Source organism: Gilbertella persicaria (genome assembly GCF_025201335.1).
Source record: "Gilbertella persicaria strain CBS 190.32 chromosome Unknown B0P05scaffold_37, whole genome shotgun sequence".
NCBI lineage: Eukaryota > Fungi > Mucoromycota > Mucoromycetes > Mucorales > Choanephoraceae > Gilbertella > Gilbertella persicaria.
This window is the reverse complement of record NW_026251998.1, coordinates 51,585-69,918: the sequence shown is the minus strand read 5'-3', so window position 1 is coordinate 69,918 and position 18,334 is coordinate 51,585. Positions and strand designations below refer to the sequence as shown.

Below are 18,334 nucleotides of genomic sequence, written 5' to 3'. Positions count from 1 at the left end.
TACCTGGTAAACTTCAGGTACGCTCTCTTTTTATCATATACACAGCTTATGTATTGATCAACACTAGATTGACTTGCTCAATGTTCGAAGTGATGTGGTTGTAAAAAGACCCCTCATGAGACTTCGTATGGGTTCACAACACTACTTTTCTTCTCGTTCAAAACATGCAAATGGAAATTGGAATGAAGGCTTTTTATTTACTATTTCTTATCATAACCAGTTATTTGATACTATCGAGGTAAAACATCATTCTTTGACTAGATATCTATGGGTTAACTCAGTAAACCTTAGCTCGATCTATATGATAAAAGAAGCAAATGGAGATCAAAAGCAAAGCATATTGGCAAAGCAAAACTAAAGATTGCTAAATTAAAAGACAGAGAAGATGTGTTTATCACGTAGGTTGTATATACACATATAGTCATTAGGATTAACAAACCTTAGGTTTCTACCAATGTATGAATATCATGTCAAGCGTTATTTGCCTGCTCATATTCAATTACCACATACATTCTTAAAATCACATATGCCCAACATGGCAAGATTCACTCAATACACAAACAACCTTCGTCCTCATTTACTGTTACCAAAAAATGAAGAAAAAGAACAAACCGAGTTAGAACAAGAACAAGAAGAAGAGGACATGCCTGTCTATGAATTACACCCGAGTCATAGTAAGAATTCAATGACACCTTATATTGGTTCCATTCAAGTCAGAGTACGGTATTCTTTCCAACACCCACCAACAGATGCTGAATCAGATACATTGTCTCCTTTTTATTTCACGCATTCAAATCGATCCATGGACACTTTCAACTCGTTTCTGACAACTTCTCGAAAAAGCAGTCGTAGAAGTAGTACTTATAGTAGCAGTAGTAGTACACACAGCAGTACGTCTTATTCTCGAAAAGACTATCATGATGCAGTTGAACCACGTCTTGTGGTTGTTGATGACTTACAGACCATTCAAGAGTCTTCTTCTTCTTCGCCACTGACACCGAAACCGAAACAATCGTTGGATGTCTTGCCTCGAAGTGAGTCCAGTGTGGACTTTATGTTTCATCAGAATCTAAACCAAGGCTTTCGTCGCAACAATATCAATCTTGAGCAACTCAAGATTGATTTCCCTAAACTAGACGGTGAAAACAAAAAGAAACAGACCGAACTTGTGTCTGATACAGCCAGTATCAAAAGCCATAACTTTGGTGATAAAAACTTTGCTTTTCGATGGATCAATGAGTCCTTTGAAGAAGTGGCTATTTCACACCCTAGTCTTGACCGTATGATTGGCATGGTCGTGAGTCCTCAAACTCGAATTTTATTAAGAGCCGTTGTCAAAATATTTCATGCCTTTGTAAGTCAAAGACAGGTTGGATTTGTTCATTCATATTTGTTTGTGTAGGGTCAAGGGTTCAAAATTACCATTCTTCAGTTAATTTCTTCTTTAGGGCTATTACAAAACTTTTATGCTGAAATTCCAAGGTAAAAAAAAAAAAAAAAAAAAAAAAAAGACTGACTTGTATGGACAGATCACCACCTGCTGAAAAAGTGACAGATCTCAAGTTTTTGGATGAAGCTTATTACTTTTTAGGGCATGCGATCATTGCTTATGTAAGTGATGTTCATCAAGAGAGACTTGTATTCATGTATATCATAGGGCTGGCGTGGTATCTCTTATCTAGGTGATTATGCTAAATATCTAAAAGGTAAGTCATTCAAGAAAAAAAGAAAAAAAAAAAGCGGACATGTTGATAAGCTATGTTAGATGTTGTAAAGACAAAGTCAAACAAAGAAGCCATTGTACGCTATCTAAAGATACCTCAAGAAGATTTGCTTGGTTATGAATATGGTCTGCGTAAAGGAGCTGTATTCCAACCCAGTTATTTTGTTTCTTATGATCATGTACATGAAGCAGTCGTCTTGGGTATTCGAGGCACTTGGGTAAGCAGCCTTTTCATTAGGCGAGATATTGGTTATTAACTCATGGCTGTAGAGTTTGTATGATTGTATTACTGATTTAGTATGTGAATACCGTCCTTGGAAAGGGGGTCTTGTTCATTCTGGTATCCTTGCTTCTGCTCAATGGTTTTTTACTCGCATTATTCCTCAAATCTTCCTGTACGTGGGCGAACAAACAGAATCAGGTAACCGCCGTGTTTCTTCTTTTATTATTACAGGACACTCTTTGGGTGCAGGTACTGCTGCTGTCCTGACCATGATGGTAGTGGATCACATTGAACAACTTCGAGAACTATCGAATAATCCAGACTTCAAGGTCCATTGTTACAGTTATGCTCCAACAGCCAGTGTATCTCTTGATTTATCCGAGAAATACAAAGATCACATTGACAGTTTCGTATGTCAAGATGACCTTGTGGGTCGCTTATCGTATGGTACGGCTTCCTGCGCGAAGGAGCTCATCATGGACTCGGTGATTGCCTTGGATGGTTTAGGAGGTGCCAACAAGGTCAACAACAACCCTTCACTTCGTCAAGAGTGCTTCAGTATCATACAAGCCCGTCGCAAAGAAATATACCATAATAAAGAACCCCGATACCCATTGTTATATGTGCCTGGAAGTGTCTATCAATTCAGGCGTGGTAAAGGAAGCCCAGCCAACAAAGTACCCACAGCGCAAGATATTCAGTTACCCGGTACAGAAGCCAATCGTCCTCGGGCTGCATCTCATGTTGATCAAAGAAGACGCTCGATATCTGCTGCTCTTAGTCAATCTGAGCCTGTGTTACCTACCAAAGCCAGCACGGAAACAAACCATGTCTCATTTACGTTGCATAAATCATCCCCTTTATTGTCTGAAGAGGCACTTATTTCAAAGACATGTCTTGAAGACCATATGGTTGTTACTTACTTGACTGCTTTTCAAATGGCTCGTCAAGACGCCATGCGTCAAAATGCCTTTCGTCGTCATCATTATCCATCTCCCACTGCATCCTCCTCATTTCAAGCATAACATTCAAATACAACTTTTCCAGATAACGCATGTGTGAATTTTTAGCGTTTGTATATGATGCATTATTGTGTAACTTTCAGCATTTAGCAAATAAACAATACTATATCCCCCCCCCTCCTCCTCTTTTTTCTTTTTATCTTTCTTTATGCTTTTCTTCTTCTTTTTTGTCCTTATCGTTTCTGTACTTGCCACACTCCAAAAGAACCCACAACATCAGCTCGATCTTAGTATCTATGTCAACAATAAAGGTATAGGATCTGGCTCTAATATGGATGGTGCAGGCAACTACTTTGATTGTCCTCTACTTCAATCCGACGTTGTTTCTATAGGTAATATAGATTTCAAACTATCCAAAAGCCACCGTGATAACATTGTCAGCCAAAGTCAAGTCATTCATGTAGCCTCTCGTTTAGGCGCCATGTATTTACTGGCTACAGTCAACCATGGTCCTTTGACGACGGATATAGTTGTAGTCTATCAAGATGGATCATACACGACAACAACCCTCCATTTACCAGACTGGCAAACAAGTCATGCAGAACAGATCCATCGATTGGACCCTATTACTTGCACACTCAACCATGGTGCTCATGCACTGCTTTTTCTTGTGCCTGTCTTGGTCGATCCTGCTAAACAAGTCTCTCATGTGCGTTTACCTTCCACGCATGCAGTTGGTTCATTTGCTCCTTCACTTCATATTTTTGGTATCACCACTTTATCCGCTCAGTCTGTGATGACCATCGTTGCAGCCAAAGGAACACATCGCTGGAAAGCATCCACGGATCAAAAGAGAGAGTATCAAATTGTCACGGTGCGAGTGCATAATACAAGTCCTGGCTGGATCCAACATGCCAATGTGTATGTGACAGGTGCACTTTTAAAGACACATACGTATGGTCTCATAAGACGATTAGCACCGGGCCATATCTTGAATGTAGACGTTGCTATTTACACAGTGCGAAAACAGAGAGGAACACAAGCTATTCTTGTGCAAGTGATTGATGCTGAAGGAAATCCAATGGCCCTGCCTGTTGCTTTTGATTCGATTGAGATTGGTGTTCCAGACTATGCACCCACAGAAGCGTAAGTCGCTCTTTTTTTTTTCTTTTTTTGGATGTCTATTCCTTAACCTATGGTTAGTTCACTTCAAGGTCACTCGGTACCTACATGGTATCAAGCAGCTAAATTCGGTATATTTATTCATTGGGGTGTGTATTCTGTACCTTCATGGGCTCCCGTAGGTGCTGATTATGCAGAATGGTATTGGTGGAATTACCATCAAAAAGGCAGTGCTACGTTTGAGTACCATCGTTCTTTTTATGGTCCTGATGTAGAATACGACGATTTCATTCAAGCATGGAAACCAGACAGGTTTGATCCTGTCCAATGGCTTGATATCATTGATGCCAGTGGTGCAAAGTACTTTGTATTTACGACAAAGCATCATGATGGTATAGCTTTGTTTGATACGCATGTATCCAATCGATCCAGTGTTCAATTAAACCCTTACCGAAACTTTGTGAAAGAATTATTTGATGTTGCTCAAACCCATTATCCACATTTAAAGCGAGGCACTTATTGTAAGGGAGACAGAAAGAAAGATCAAAAGCTTATTTCTCTGCTTAGTTTCTTTGCCTGAATGGTATCATCCTAATTATCGTGATGATTCTATTCATTGGCATGGTCCACCTGTGAATCCTTATACAGGCAAAGTGGTTCCTTATACAGGTGGTGCCTTTGTCTCTGATTTTGTGAATGACATTCAAGTACCTCAGTTTTTGGAATTAATACGTGAATTTGAACCAGATATTATGTGGTGCGATATTGGTGCCATCCATAACTCCACTGCTTGGCAAGCCAAGTTTTTCAATGAAGCAAGAGCAAAAAAAAGACAAGTGACAATCAATGATCGATGTGGTAATTCAGTCTCTGATTTCACAACAGTTGAATACAATGATGTTCATTATGTACCTCCAAGGTAAAAAAAAAAAAAAAAAAAAAAAAAAAAATTATGCCATTTTGTTTATATGCTCGATATAGATATTGGGAATCAACAAGAGGTATTGATCCTCATTCGTTTGGATATAACCATCAAACACGACATGATCAATACATATCCACTGTATCTTTACTTCAAGAACTTGTCTCTGTTGTCGCCAAAGGAGGTAATTTCTTACTCAATATTGGACCCGAAGGTTCAGGTCATATCCCTCATGTCATGAAACAGACACTGTCTGATATAGGCAAATGGTTAGACGCAGTAGACGAAAGTATTTTCAATTCAATCCCTTATTGGGTGACGAGCTTAGATATGCATGAACCTGGGCAGACATTGTATTTTACTCAGTCGAATGATGGCCAGTCATTTTTTATCTTTTGTTTCTCGAGACCTTTAGATCAACGTGTGATTGTCAAGACAGCTATTCCTTTACATCCTGAATCACGTATCACTCATATGGGGTTCAAATCAGCACCATCTTTAGCATGGAAGCAATGGCATGATAAACTAGTGATCACAGTGCCTGATTCTATTTTGGATCAAGGTCAATGGATATGGGTATTTCGAGTAGAAGCTCCTTAAAAAAAAAAAAAATAAACGATTTATTTAATTGCGATGTGGTTTTTTCACTTTTCTTCGGTCAAATTCATGAGAGGCATCATATTTAGGTAAGCTAGATAAAAACATGGTAAGAAAACATTTAGACCAAAACAAAAACTTACTCTGCTGGATCTGCTGGTAAAGGCATTGTATAGAAATAATCATGCTCTAATGCTTCTAGTGCAGTCAATCTTCTCTTGGGATCTAAAATAAGTAACTTGTCCATCAAATCACCAGCAAGTGTATCATAGTGACTGTATTCTTCACGCACATGTCTTGTGGATGGTTCAAATCGGACCTTATTCGCATCAGGAAGCATATCCCATCCAGGCATGTTGTCTTGTGTAGGTGAACCACAGAGATGGAATATCTTCTTTAATTGGTCCAAATCATCTGTGCCTTGTAAAATAGGTCTTGACTTGAGTAGTTCACCAAACACACAGCTATCCAATACATCAGTATACCCAAACAAAAAAAGGAGTCTCGCTTCAGAATTTACCCAACACCCCACATATCAATAGCACTTGTATAGCGTCTTTCACCCAGAAAGAGTTCTGGTGGTCTATACCATCGTGTAACAACACAATTTGTATATTCTTTGTTCTCATCTTCCATGCCTCGAGCAAGACCAAAATCAGCAATTTGTAAGATACCATCATTGTTAATAAGTAAGTTGGCAGCTATAGAAGTAATTGAGTATACCAATGCTTATTGTTTTGATTTGATTTGAATGATTATATGTATTCTAATCTCTTTACTTTTGAGTACCTTTCATATCTCTATGAAGAATCTTATTCTATGAGAAAGAAACATGTCAGTATATGTATATACGCATTCATCTATAGATTGAATTACATGGTGAAGATAGGCTGTGCCTTCTAATAATTGCTTCAAATATGTCTTGATCTGTGGTTGATTGAGTTTGACTTTAGGATTATCTAATAAACCAGCTAAATCATGATCCATGTAAGGAAAGACCATATAAATACAGCCCTTTTCTTTGCGTGTTGGATCGCCTCTGTCTACAGCAATATCACTTAATGGTACAATGTTCTTGTGTGAGAGTTGCTTTAGAATTTTGATTTCACGAATGGCTGTGATGGGAATCTAAAAGATGGTTACTATAGTAACCAGGAACATAACACTTACGCCTTCTTTTTCATTATGCATAAGAATTCTTTTCAAAGCTACCAATTGACTGGTATGTTTATCTTTTGCTTTATGAACCTCACTAGACATTGTCTGGTTAAACCACCTTTTTTCGTGTCTTGTTGAATATTTACCCAAAAGTACCTTCACCAAGCTTATCTAAAAATTCATAGTCTGTTATTTTAGAGCAACCCTTAAAGTGGCGAACATGCTTGGGTTGAGGACGATAAGCAGGTGATGCTGAATTGGCAGACCAAGCAGGTGATGGTACGCTACTAAGCGGAGAACCTTCATATACTCGGTGGAGCTTTGGACGTGGTTCTTCCTTGGAATCTTCGTAAGATCGTTTCATTTTTTCTCCTCTTTTATGACAAGAGAATAAGAAAGGACAAGAAGCTTACGAAAGATGCAAAGAAAGATGTAAGAAAAAAAAAAAAAAGAAAAGAAAAAAGAAAATGTATAAATTTAAGCATGGCTTACACACATACACACACACATATATATATATAAATAGGCCCGTCACATATTTCTCTTCCAGAGTTGAAAGAGTGTTTGTCATTATGTCAGGAGCCATAAGTATATATTTATCAAAGTAAAAGTATTCAGTCTTGATAGGACTAATATAAGAGAAAATGATGAATAAATACATTGGCTTTATGGACATAAGAAACCTTACATCATTTGACAACGTAAATGACAACAAGAAACTTGTTTGCTGTCATTTATAGTTGTGTTCAATGCCATTATCTTTACAAACTCAACAGATAATGTTTCGATTTAGGATAGAATAAACCCAAGCAAACAGAGTAACTTCCTTTACACGTCTCTACCAGAAAGATAGGATCCATACATCCCCGACAATAAATAAATATGAAAACACGATCCAAAAGAAGACGCGGTGTTCTACGCGTGTCGTACTCTAAAATTAGCAATCAGGCTGCTTTTATCTCTCTCTTTTTTTTTCTTTATTATTATTATTATCATTAGAAACATCAACCTACATGAGTGCTTCTTCATTATTAGAGGCTCTAAAAAGACACGAATTAGAAGATGTATGTATAAAATAAGCATCGTATCATACTAATCTTTACGCTAGTATTATCCAGTGTAATAGAAGACGCTACTTTTCATATCATGATACTCACATTTATCTAGTTTATTTAGAGAAGGCATCATCAACTTGAACAGTATAGCCAAGGTAAAAGGAAAGTATGGACAAGAGACAGTGATTCAATGATAGCATAGATTTCAGAACAAGATTATCCTCGATTAGGTGTTCGGACAGGCGAAGACAAACAACGATTTAAAGCCTTGACAACCCATCTCAAACAAGCGCAAAAGACACCCATGGCGACAAAACCAAAGACACCTGTTCGATCGAATCATGATCTGATTCCTACTCGAAAGCGTTATTCACCACCTACTGTCTCACCTGAAAGAAAGGCACGACGCATGACCATAGCACCGCAAGCACCCATGCGTACACCTCCATCACCAGCACATACAAACAACAAGATGTCGTCGCGTGATCGAAGATTATCTTATTTACCCCCACCTTTGACATCACGACGAGAATCAATGTACCTGTATAAATCACCTGTACGTCCTATTCGATCTCCCATCAAAAACAGCGTCCCATCAGCGCGCACTAGCCTAATGAAGCCAGCAAGTCCTGTACTTAAAAAACCAACACGACCCAAATCTGTCTTGACTGAAGAACAAGAGCCACTCAAGGCACCGGTGATGGAACGACCTTCTACTCGACTACTGGATGCCTATGGTATTCCCATCACACAGCGACCTAAATCGACCATGGAAGTACCACTACCACCACCGACAATACAACAAGGATCCTTTGAAGAATTTATGGCATCGAAAAAACAGACCATGGTTGTCCATCGCAACACTACGGTCCATTCCGAGCTACAACAACGTATTCGTGTCTGTGTTCGAAAACGACCTTTAAACAATCGAGAATTAGCAGGACAAGAAGACATTGCACCTCTGGTAGGCACACGCACCATTCAAGTTAACGCACCCAAACAACGCATTGATCTGACACGATACACTGAAAAACATACATTTACATTTGATGAAGCGTTTGATGTCCATACCTCAAATCAACAAATCTATGCCCGAACAGCCAAACCTTTGGTGGAATATGTGTTTACAGGCGGTAAGGCTACTTGTTTTGCTCATGGTCAAACAGGGTCTGGAAAGACCTACACCATGTTGGATCCCACCCATGGTCTCTATGTCTTGGCTGCTCAAGATATCTTTCGATTACTGTCCAATCAGTATACTCATTTAGAGGCAAGTGTCGGGTTTTATGAAATCTATCAAGGCCAATTGTATGACTTGTTAAACAACAAGCAACGATTGACTGCCCGTGAAGATGGAAATGGGAATGTGGTCATTGCCGGTCTTCGTGAACAACCTATTCAGAGTGTACAAGACTTGAAGTCTGTGTTTGAATACGGCAATGCAGGAAGAACAACAGGCAAGACAGGGGCGAATAACAAATCATCTCGATCGCATGCTGTGCTTCAAGTCTTGTTGAAAAAGAAACAGACGCGCAAACTGCATGGTAAACTGAGTTTTATTGATTTGGCTGGTAGTGAAAGAGGAGCAGACCGAGGTGATGGTGATACCAAGACAAGGTAAGCATTAGGTCTATGGATATCATCCACTCACTTTTGGATAGATTGGAAGGAGCCGAAATCAACAAGAGCCTGCTAGCATTAAAAGAGTGCATTCGTGCCTTAGATCAAAACAAGAACCATACACCCTTTCGAGGCAGTAAATTAACTCAGGTACTCAGGGACTCATTTACAGGCAACTCAAGAACATGCATGATTGCTACTATTTCACCGAACAATGCCAATAGTGAACATACACTTAACACACTTCGTTATGCAGACAGAGTTAAACAGCTGAGAGGTGAGTCTGATCCTCGTCTGGTCAATACAGAAGAACAAAAGACAGTCGAGCCAACAGAAGATACGGAGATGAGCAACCATGATAGTCAGAGTGTGACTACTTCTGATGCTCATTGGGAAGATGAAGTATCCGAGAACCTGTTTGAAGTTGATTTCCCTACTGAAGTGACGACCAATGCACTTGCTACACCTACTTCAGATCGACATTATACAACCACAGAAGCATCTCCTCAAAGACAAGAGAAATACATGAAGCGACTTGAGTCACCACCTGCTGAAGTATTTTCAGAAAAAATGGAAGATCCGTTCTTTTCAACACCATTATCCAAGAAGCCCACAGAAGAAGTGCAGGAATCTTTATATACACGTATGCGTCGATTTATTAATCTTCACCGAGCTCAAGTACAAGAAATGGAAGGTTGTCTAAGAGAAGAGAAAAAGATGATTGCAACCCTCTGTCTTAAAGTAAAGAGCCAATATGAAATACCAGACGCATTTGATCATCAAGAAGAAGAAGACCCACAGACACGCGATGATTTCGAGACTTATTTAAATGATTTGGACGATATTTTGGACAGAAAACAAACTGTATTGAATGTTGTAAAAAACAAACTTAAAGATGAGCTTGTCGAAGATGCTTAAATAATAATAGGGCGTTTAAATTTAAATTCTTTCTTTTTTCTTTTTTTTTATCATTATTATTATCAACATGATGAATATTGAACCTGATAAACATTTAACTGTCTTGTCTTTGAATTGTTGGTAACATCTTCTTCTTATGTTTATCCTCTGTTGATACGCTTGTAGGGGTCTTTTTGTTGTTTCTAAAGAAAGAAAGTTCCGTTTACAGGCTATTGCAGACTACATAAGTCAACAAGACTATGACCTTGTTGCTCTTCAAGAAGTATGGATGTGGTCTGATTTTGATACTATCAAAGAAACAACAGAAAGTGTATTGCCTTATTCAAGATATTTTTATAGGTAAACATTAAGGGATCGTCTGAATCTTATTTCTATTTAGTGGTACGCTGGGAAGTGGGTTAGTCTTGTTGTCTCGTTTCCCTATTGTGTGTTCGAATTATGTTCAGTTTACATTGGCTGGTAGACCACTCAAGATATTTCAAGGTGATTTCTATGTTGGTAAAGGATTTGGTTCTGTCTGTGTAGACCACCCAGATATTGGGCTTATCGATGTCTATACGACGCATGTAAGTGATACACCATCAAGTTAACACTGTACTGAAACAAAAAAAAAAAAAAAAAAAAAAACTTTTAGCTACAAGCTGCTTATGGAGATCAAGATGATTATGAAGCACAACGAATTACAGAGTGTTGGCAAATAGCCAATAGTGTCAGAATGTCTGCTGCACAAGGTAGACATGTTATTCTGGTATGGATTTAATAAGGAGGAGGAGTGATGATATAGGATACTGACATGAACATAAGGCAGGAGATTTTAATAGTATTCCAACCAGCCATTGCTATCAACTGTTAAAGCACCATGGATTTATGACAGACAGTTGGCTTGAGATGCATCGAGATGTTACAGACAGTCAAGAATTAACTGCTTTTGATTGCATTCAACAGTTTGGTATCACTTGTGATTCACCTATCAATACATGGTCTAAACACTTGCTTAAACAAGAGCCTTATGCTAAAGATATAGGGGATCGATTAGACTATATATTCTATAGAAGATCCCCTCAACTTCAATGTCAATCATCCCAAGTTGTGATGTATGAACCTATACCCAATACCAACAAGAGTTATTCGGATCATTTTGGTGTACTCTCTGTCTTTCAGATCACAAATCAGACATCCAGTGCACTCAATAGTCAGTTTGCTCCCATAGCAAGTGCTTTAGCCAAACCTACCACAACAGAATTAGTGCCTGGTCAATTGAAACCCATGATTCGATTGTTACAAAAGGACCTGTATAGAGCAACAACAACAGCCAATGGTCATCTGTTTTGGTTTGCCTTGTCTCTGTTGATTGTGTTTGCAACATGGACAAGTCTGTTGATTGCACCTAGTATATTCATGAGCATGTTGATTGGACTTGTGTTGGTTTTGTTTTCAGCATTGGCCATCGTATTTCTTTTAGTGGGATTTGTGTTTGGCAAGACAGAACAAAGGTCTCTTAGGCAATACCTTAAGGATATGCAACTTTATCTTGATCGATTAGAGCCTACTTTAAATACCACACATTCTTCTTCAGCAAGTCTTCTTAGTCCTACAAATACTTCTATCTCTACTTCAGATGGACTTGTGATTAAGAACAAATAAAATTTTTATTACTTAATGCCTAATTGCTTTACTTTCTCTATTAATCCTTTAACAGAATCTTGTATGATTTCTTCATCTGTCTTGGAATCACTCATACCTATCAAGGCTAATTTATCTGTCATGGCTGTGATGGTGTCCTTTAGATCTTGATCTTCTTCTCTCAAGAATAAGAAATCAGATAATCCATAATAACCTGAAGAACTGTCATAGGAAGGTAAATCAAAAGATGTCATATGTTTGTTGGCTAAGTGCTGTACAAGGACTTGTGTAATCTACTCTAATATTGAGTTTTCTTTTTAGGCTATCTATTTTAGCACTCTAAATATACTTTACTGACTCTAGATCTTGATATTCACTTTTAGCACTTTCTGATGTCCATTCATTCTCTCCAGGAACTGTACGACGAAATTGTCTCAAATTATCCATTTTCAATTTAGCCAATAAGAGAGGTGTTAACCGAAAAGGATCTGTAGCTGGTATATTGGCACCTATATATATAGATATATATATAGATATATATATATATTGGATTTAATTTTATCAGATCGATGCACACACACACACACACCACACATACCTACCTTCGTGTAACAGCATCAATACGCATTGATGATTACCAGCCAACACAGCTATGAAAAACAATAAGCTTTTTTTGTTATTCCATACAACACACCTTACCCATATGTAAAGGTGAAAGTCCATCTACATCCCCTACACCATTATTCACATCAGCTCCTGCACGTACAAGTAGTTGTGCTATTGAGGTTGCCACTGAAAAATCATCCCTTCGACTGCAAGCAATATGTAAAGGTGTTCTCAAATGTTTATCTCGAATGGTATCTGGGTTGATTTCTGGCAAAGCAGCTAATATTTCCTTGACTTGTGTTTATGTGAGTGATATGTTTTTTTTTTGTAGAGTGTCAAGTCATACCATCACTCGCTTGTTTTCTTGCACAAGCATCAAGAAGAATAGAATCTGATGGTGTAAGTTGAAGCAGATCACGTAGTCTGTCTGCTCGTTTATTCTTTCTTAATTGGCATTTACTAATCCTGTTCTGCATTTCTTCTTTTTTTATGAGAATAAAAAAAAAGGACTAAAATAAAAAGAAGCATATGAAATCTTCTTTTGTTAGCCAATCATTGGTTGCCTAACCAAATGATCAGCATTGAATTATATTAAACGCGTCCATGTTTTATTACGCGTTGTTTATATCACGTTAAAAACAAGTTGTTTCTTATGACAAGTGAATCTGACACCTACAAAAAAGATATTAAAGACGTTTCTCCGAGAATTACACTTTTTCTTTCTTTCTTTATATTCCCTTTCTGTTGACATATGCCTATTGAAATAAACCAAACAAAAACACCGAAAGAAATGATATCCTCAATTGAAGAATCAGATTCAGATATTGATGAAGACGCCTATCAATCTGACTTCAAGAAGAAGAGACCCAAGAAACCATTTACGACTTCTTTATTATCGGGCTTATTGTCCACACAAACACAGGCCATTCAGATCCCAACAAACACAAAACAATCATCAGACCCATTGTCTGAAAGTCTGAAGCGAAATTTAGAATGGGAGCATGCTCAAAATTCAATGAAGAAATATGATAAAAAGAAATCTTTAGAGGATTTAACATGGGTAGATGACTTTAGTCGATGGTAAATAAATCATGTTTCTTGACAAAAACAAGCTTTCTTTTCGATTTGGTTGGGATATTGACATTCAGACACAACCAATGCTGCTGAAAATAGATTAGGTTTTGAAATAACTTAAAGTCCCTTGCTCTTCACCAAAATCTTTTTTTTTTTCTGAAACATAATGTACTTTGTCCATAGTATTCAACTGACATAGTTCATAACGGTGTTTGAATAACTCTAGTCGAAATTAAACTTGAGTCTATAATGCTTAATCAATGACGAATTTCAATGTGGGGACAAGCGGATGTATTGCAATCTCCGTTGAACTTTATTTCGAAAACTTGGCAAGTTGAGACGTAATTCATGTCCAATTTAGTAATATAGTAAAAGGTATAAAAAAAAAAGGCAGAGTCTAACTCTATAGATCATTATTCTTCTTCAAAAATGTCTGCTACTACTACTACCACCAAAATGCACTATGTTCGCCTCGGAAACACTGGTTTAAAGGTTTCTCGTATCTGTCTTGGCTGTATGTCTTATGGTAACTCTAAATGGAGTCCTTGGGTCAAGGATGAAGCTGAAGCTGTTGCTGATATCAAGGAAGCCTACAACTTGGGCATCAACTTTTTCGATACTGCCAACACTTACTCCAACGGCGATAGTGAAAAAATTCTCGGTAAAGCCTTAAAGGAACTCAATGCCCCTCGAAGCCGTGTTGTTATTGCTACCAAGGTCTTTGGTCCTGTCTATGACGATACTGGTAAATCTGATCGTAGCACTCTTCAGACAGACCCTGATATGATTAATCGATTTGGTCTCTCTCGCAAGCATATCTTTGATGCTGTTGATGCTTCCTTGGAACGTCTTGGTGTAAACTATATTGATTTATACCAAATTCATCGTTTTGATCCTAACACGCCTATTGAAGAAACCATGGAAGCCTTGAATGACTTGGTGCGCTCCGGCAAGGTAAGGGATTTGACGGCACGATAAATTCAGTTGACCAATACACAACACTAGGTTCGTTACATTGGTGCTTCCTCTATGGCCACTTGGCAATTCGCTAAAATGAACCACGTCGCTGAAAAGAGAGGTTGGGCTCAATTCGTCTCCATGCAAAACTTGTACAACTTGCTCTACAGAGAAGAAGAAAGAGAGATGGCTCCTTACTGTTCTGACAGTGGTATTGCTTGGATCCCTTGGTCTCCTCTTGCTATGGGTCAACTCACAGGTAAAAAGAGAGAAACCACAAGAAGCGGCTCTCGTTTTGTTATGTCCATGTTCCCCACCACACAAGCTGAAAGCAACAATACTATCATTGACCGCGTTGAAGAACTTGCCAAAAAGTACAATGCTACCTGTGCTCAAATTGCTTTGGCATGGGAGTTCACCAAGCCTTATGTCAGCAGTCCTATTGTGGGTGTTAGCAAAATTGAACAACTTTACGACCTTGTTGGCTCTTTGGATATCAAGCTTACAGAAGAAGATGTCAAGTACTTGGAAGAACCTTACACTCCCAGAGGTGTCATTCTTTAATTGATTATATTGTAAAATCTAGAATACCTTTTTCATTGTGTTTCTCAATAAACAAAAAAGACCTGTAGCCTATTGAAGGTGCAACTTGAGTATGATTATTTAAGAAATAAATACCATAATTCTGATAACACTAACACCTAGACCATGGACTTCAACCAAATGCTTATCGAGCAGTTTACTGCTACAAAAACCAAGTTAGCTTGACTAAAACTCGGTTCATTAAAGAGTGACCAGCTCAATAAGCCAAATGTCTTTTTTTTTTTCTTTTTTGATGTGGTGTTTTATTTGAACAGGCAATGTAGTAGTGCATCGCTTGCTCAGGAAATAGAGACAACATGCAGATGGATGCTTCACCAGTGAAAAAGAAGACATATCTTTGTCTTTTTTTTTCTTAGGCGTATAAAGGTGCCATAAAGTCCGCTTATATACACATGGAAGCTCCAACTACCTACAAACCATGTCTACTAACATACAGGGTACCTTTGGGGGTTGATATGTACCAAAAAAAAAAAAAAAAAAAAAAAAAAAGCGACTTGTAAAATTTGAACAAAACATTTTTTTTTTGTAAGGGAGACTTGCTCCAATTTTATTTTAAGTCCTTTAGACGTCAAAAGAGTGGAAGAAAAGACTGTGGTATTATAAGAACTAGACTAAGGAATGGGAAATGAGCCTGTGGTAGAAGAAATTGAGAAAAGAATAAGAGTTTAAGAGAGCTTGATAGATACTTGAAATGGAGAGAACATCATGAGTAGTGAGAGAGGAACTAGAAAGGAAAGCGGAGGAGAGAATTTACGGTTCATAATCAAGGCGGGATTCATCATGCAGCTTATTTGCTAAGCGGAAAACTGTCTTGGTTATAGTTTTGGAGAGGAATGGGTTTTCAGAAAAAACAGATTGCCAGTGAGCTTGCCAGAGGGCTAGAGCAGTGCATGCAAAGATTTGGAAGGTACTTAAGGAAGGAAAATGGAGGAGAGAAACACGAGGGATAACAACCCGAAGGAGGAGGACTTGACGTAGGAGATTGACCGAAGGTGCACGGATGTTGGGATTGATGTACTTGGAGAAGACATGAGACCAAACAGCATACTTGGTAGGGCAGAGGAAATAAAAGTGATCAAGGGTATCAATGGAAGTAATGAGATTTGAAGGACAGTGGATACAAAAGTTATTAGGAACTGTATGGGGCATAAGACGATGTAGGTGAAAACGGTTGTTGACTTTGTTGTGAAGCATCCTGTAGAGGACATTGCGAGCAGGGAGAGGGATCTTGAGAGACCAAAAGCGTTTCCAGTTAGGCGATAGGCGGGGATCAGGCGGTATAGGAGGGGAGGAGCTATGGCATAATTTACGATAAGAATGAGTGGAAGATGTAATGGGGAATTGAGAGTATGTAAGGGTTGAAATGAATGACTGTAAATCAGTGGAGCTAATGTGAGAGGTTGAAGGAAGAATAGAAGAGGAAGAAATACGAGGAGCAGGAGAAAAGAGTGACAGGACAAAGGGATTGAGGAAGAGCTTTTTTTGACGAAAGTGTAGTAAAGCGCGGTAGGTGGCCGATTCAAAACGAGGAACTTCTTGCCGAGAGCGAAACCGAAGGCATTCACTAGAAGAATCAAAAACAAAAATGTGATTACCTGTTAAGGCTAGCATACTGGGATTGTGTTTGAAATATTCATTTTTAGAAATAGGAGGGTTGGATGGAGGTGGAGAAGGATAGATAGAATGTAGAAGTTCAGAAAGTGGAAGGCGAAGGCAAACGTGAAGGGGAACATGACAATTGGAGAAGTTGTGGGGTAGATAATCTATAGCTAAGAAAATACGGTTGAAGTAAGGAATGTCAATAGAAAGTTTTTTTCGTATAAAGGGGAATAACAAAGGCCAGTGGTAAGTAGGGTATTGTGGGGAACAAAGGAAGAAAGAGAGGGTAAACTGGAGATAAGGAAGTGAAGGTAAAGAAACAGCAAAAGAGTGAGGAACTAATAAAGGGTAGACCCATTGCCATTGAAGAGCTCTCTGTTGTAGATGAGGATCAATGACGCTAAATCCACCTTGAGAACGAGGTAAAATGAGTGTTGAGAAAGGAATGGCACCAAAACGACGACTGTTGATGAAGGAAGTGATGAGGCGTTGCAATGTGCTTTGTTGTGTTTTGTTGAGAGGAAGCAGGCGAAGTACATGTCATAGTCGTGATAGAATGAGTGAATTGAGGACAGTAGCTCTGCCTCTAACATATAAATTTCTAGTGCTGTGTATGAGACATGCTTGCTGGATGGTTCGGAATAATTTGTCGATATGTGAGTTTCGTTGATGGGGACCGGAGTAAATTGGATAACCAAGATAAATAACTGCTTCAGGCGAGGTGTTGTCATGCCAAGTTGTAATGTTCTGTGAAGCTAAAAAGTACTTCCATCTTGGATTAGGTTTACCTGACAGCGAAATGGCTGTAGTCTTGTTGAAGTTGAGTTTAGCATTGGAGGCTAGCATGTAATTGTGAATTAATTGTTGAAGGCATAGAAGGTCTTGGCGATTATGAAGTAAAACGAGTGTATCATCGGCATAGGCGAGAACTTTGACAGGTGGTGCTGAGAAGGATGGAGATGAGGGATTGTCTAGTTGTAGTTGTTGAAAGGAAAGTGAGAGGTCATTTGGTGATACGGAGGATGGCGGATGATGGTTTTTGGTTTCTAGTTGAAAGTCAAAACCTTGAATATTAGGATTTTGTTGAATAGAACGAAGGAATGGGTCGAAAGCAATGTTGAATAATAAAGGACTGAGTGGATCTCCTTGTCGGAGACCTCTATGTTGTTGGACTGTTGTGGAAGAGATATGACCATTGATATTGAAACTAATGTCAGTAGAGAAGAAAAGAGATGTGATGGATTCAATGAAAGTGTGGGGTATGTTAAATGCATGCATAACTTGAGTCAGATAAGTAGGATGGACCCTATCATAAGCTTTCTCTTGGTCGAGAAGAAGGGCAATAGAGTTGGAATTAACATGGTGTGCAATAGCTTGTATCGATTGTAGGATCTGACCATTTTCTGCGATGAATCTACCAGGCATAAATCCGATTTGGTGTGATGAAATATATTTGTTGAGGTAAGGCATAAGTCGAGCATTGATTAATCGAGTAAAAGTTTTGGCATCTGCGTTAATGAGTGAAATGGGTCGCCAGTTTGTTAGCGAAGAGAGATTGCCCTTTTTTGGTAG

General features: G+C 38.5%; 7 protein-coding genes across 7 annotated transcripts; 5 read left to right on the top strand and 2 right to left on the bottom strand.

Moving 5' to 3' along the window:
- The first annotated feature begins 30 nt into the window (after window positions 1–30).
- On the top strand, window positions 31–3,096 carry B0P05DRAFT_205101 (uncharacterized protein). Its single transcript, XM_051573216.1, has 8 exons — window positions 31–238; window positions 292–398; window positions 445–1,354; window positions 1,403–1,482; window positions 1,530–1,611; window positions 1,658–1,706; window positions 1,766–1,941; window positions 1,994–3,096. The coding sequence occupies exons 1-8, from the start codon at window positions 116–118 to the stop codon at window positions 2,969–2,971; spliced, it is 2,505 nt and encodes an 834-aa protein (XP_051432187.1). The 5' UTR covers window positions 31–115; the 3' UTR covers window positions 2,972–3,096.
- A 1,007-nt stretch (window positions 3,097–4,103) lies between these two features.
- Window positions 4,104–5,552, top strand: B0P05DRAFT_475635 (alpha-L-fucosidase-domain-containing protein; the record flags this gene model as incomplete). The annotated part of the gene is made up of 3 exons (XM_051574853.1): window positions 4,104–4,551; window positions 4,598–4,949; window positions 5,012–5,552. The coding sequence occupies 3 exons, from the start codon at window positions 4,104–4,106 to the stop codon at window positions 5,550–5,552; spliced, it is 1,341 nt and encodes a 446-aa protein (XP_051432186.1).
- Window positions 5,553–5,563: 11 nt separating this feature from the next.
- B0P05DRAFT_552875 (kinase-like domain-containing protein) lies at window positions 5,564–7,154 on the bottom strand. Its single transcript, XM_051579517.1, has 7 exons — window positions 6,854–7,154; window positions 6,720–6,801; window positions 6,426–6,677; window positions 6,339–6,366; window positions 6,070–6,250; window positions 5,693–6,013; window positions 5,564–5,643 (listed from the first exon to the last, which is right to left on the bottom strand). Exons 1-7 carry the CDS (start codon window positions 7,069–7,071, stop codon window positions 5,577–5,579), a joined length of 1,149 nt encoding a protein of 382 aa, XP_051432185.1. The 5' UTR covers window positions 7,072–7,154; the 3' UTR covers window positions 5,564–5,576.
- A 519-nt stretch (window positions 7,155–7,673) lies between these two features.
- B0P05DRAFT_495777 (P-loop containing nucleoside triphosphate hydrolase protein) lies at window positions 7,674–10,339 on the top strand. Its single transcript, XM_051575379.1, has 4 exons — window positions 7,674–7,771; window positions 7,816–7,917; window positions 7,965–9,379; window positions 9,424–10,339. Exons 3-4 carry the CDS (start codon window positions 8,067–8,069, stop codon window positions 10,298–10,300), a joined length of 2,190 nt encoding a protein of 729 aa, XP_051432184.1. The 5' UTR covers window positions 7,674–7,771; window positions 7,816–7,917; window positions 7,965–8,066; the 3' UTR covers window positions 10,301–10,339.
- A 3-nt stretch (window positions 10,340–10,342) lies between these two features.
- Window positions 10,343–11,963, top strand: B0P05DRAFT_552870 (Endonuclease/exonuclease/phosphatase). Its single transcript, XM_051579516.1, has 5 exons — window positions 10,343–10,420; window positions 10,466–10,639; window positions 10,680–10,866; window positions 10,935–11,048; window positions 11,105–11,963. The coding sequence occupies exons 1-5, from the start codon at window positions 10,368–10,370 to the stop codon at window positions 11,942–11,944; spliced, it is 1,368 nt and encodes a 455-aa protein (XP_051432183.1). The 5' UTR covers window positions 10,343–10,367; the 3' UTR covers window positions 11,945–11,963.
- B0P05DRAFT_580773 (uncharacterized protein) lies at window positions 11,953–13,005 on the bottom strand (the record flags this gene model as incomplete). The annotated part of the gene is made up of 5 exons (XM_051582043.1): window positions 11,953–12,216; window positions 12,278–12,411; window positions 12,526–12,573; window positions 12,623–12,823; window positions 12,876–13,005. 5 exons carry the CDS (start codon window positions 13,003–13,005, stop codon window positions 11,953–11,955), a joined length of 777 nt encoding a protein of 258 aa, XP_051432182.1.
- Window positions 13,006–13,986: 981 nt separating this feature from the next.
- B0P05DRAFT_552859 (NADP-dependent oxidoreductase domain-containing protein) lies at window positions 13,987–15,235 on the top strand. Its single transcript, XM_051579515.1, has 2 exons — window positions 13,987–14,555; window positions 14,607–15,235. The coding sequence occupies exons 1-2, from the start codon at window positions 14,033–14,035 to the stop codon at window positions 15,122–15,124; spliced, it is 1,041 nt and encodes a 346-aa protein (XP_051432181.1). The 5' UTR covers window positions 13,987–14,032; the 3' UTR covers window positions 15,125–15,235.
- The last annotated feature ends 3,099 nt before the right edge of the window (window positions 15,236–18,334 follow it).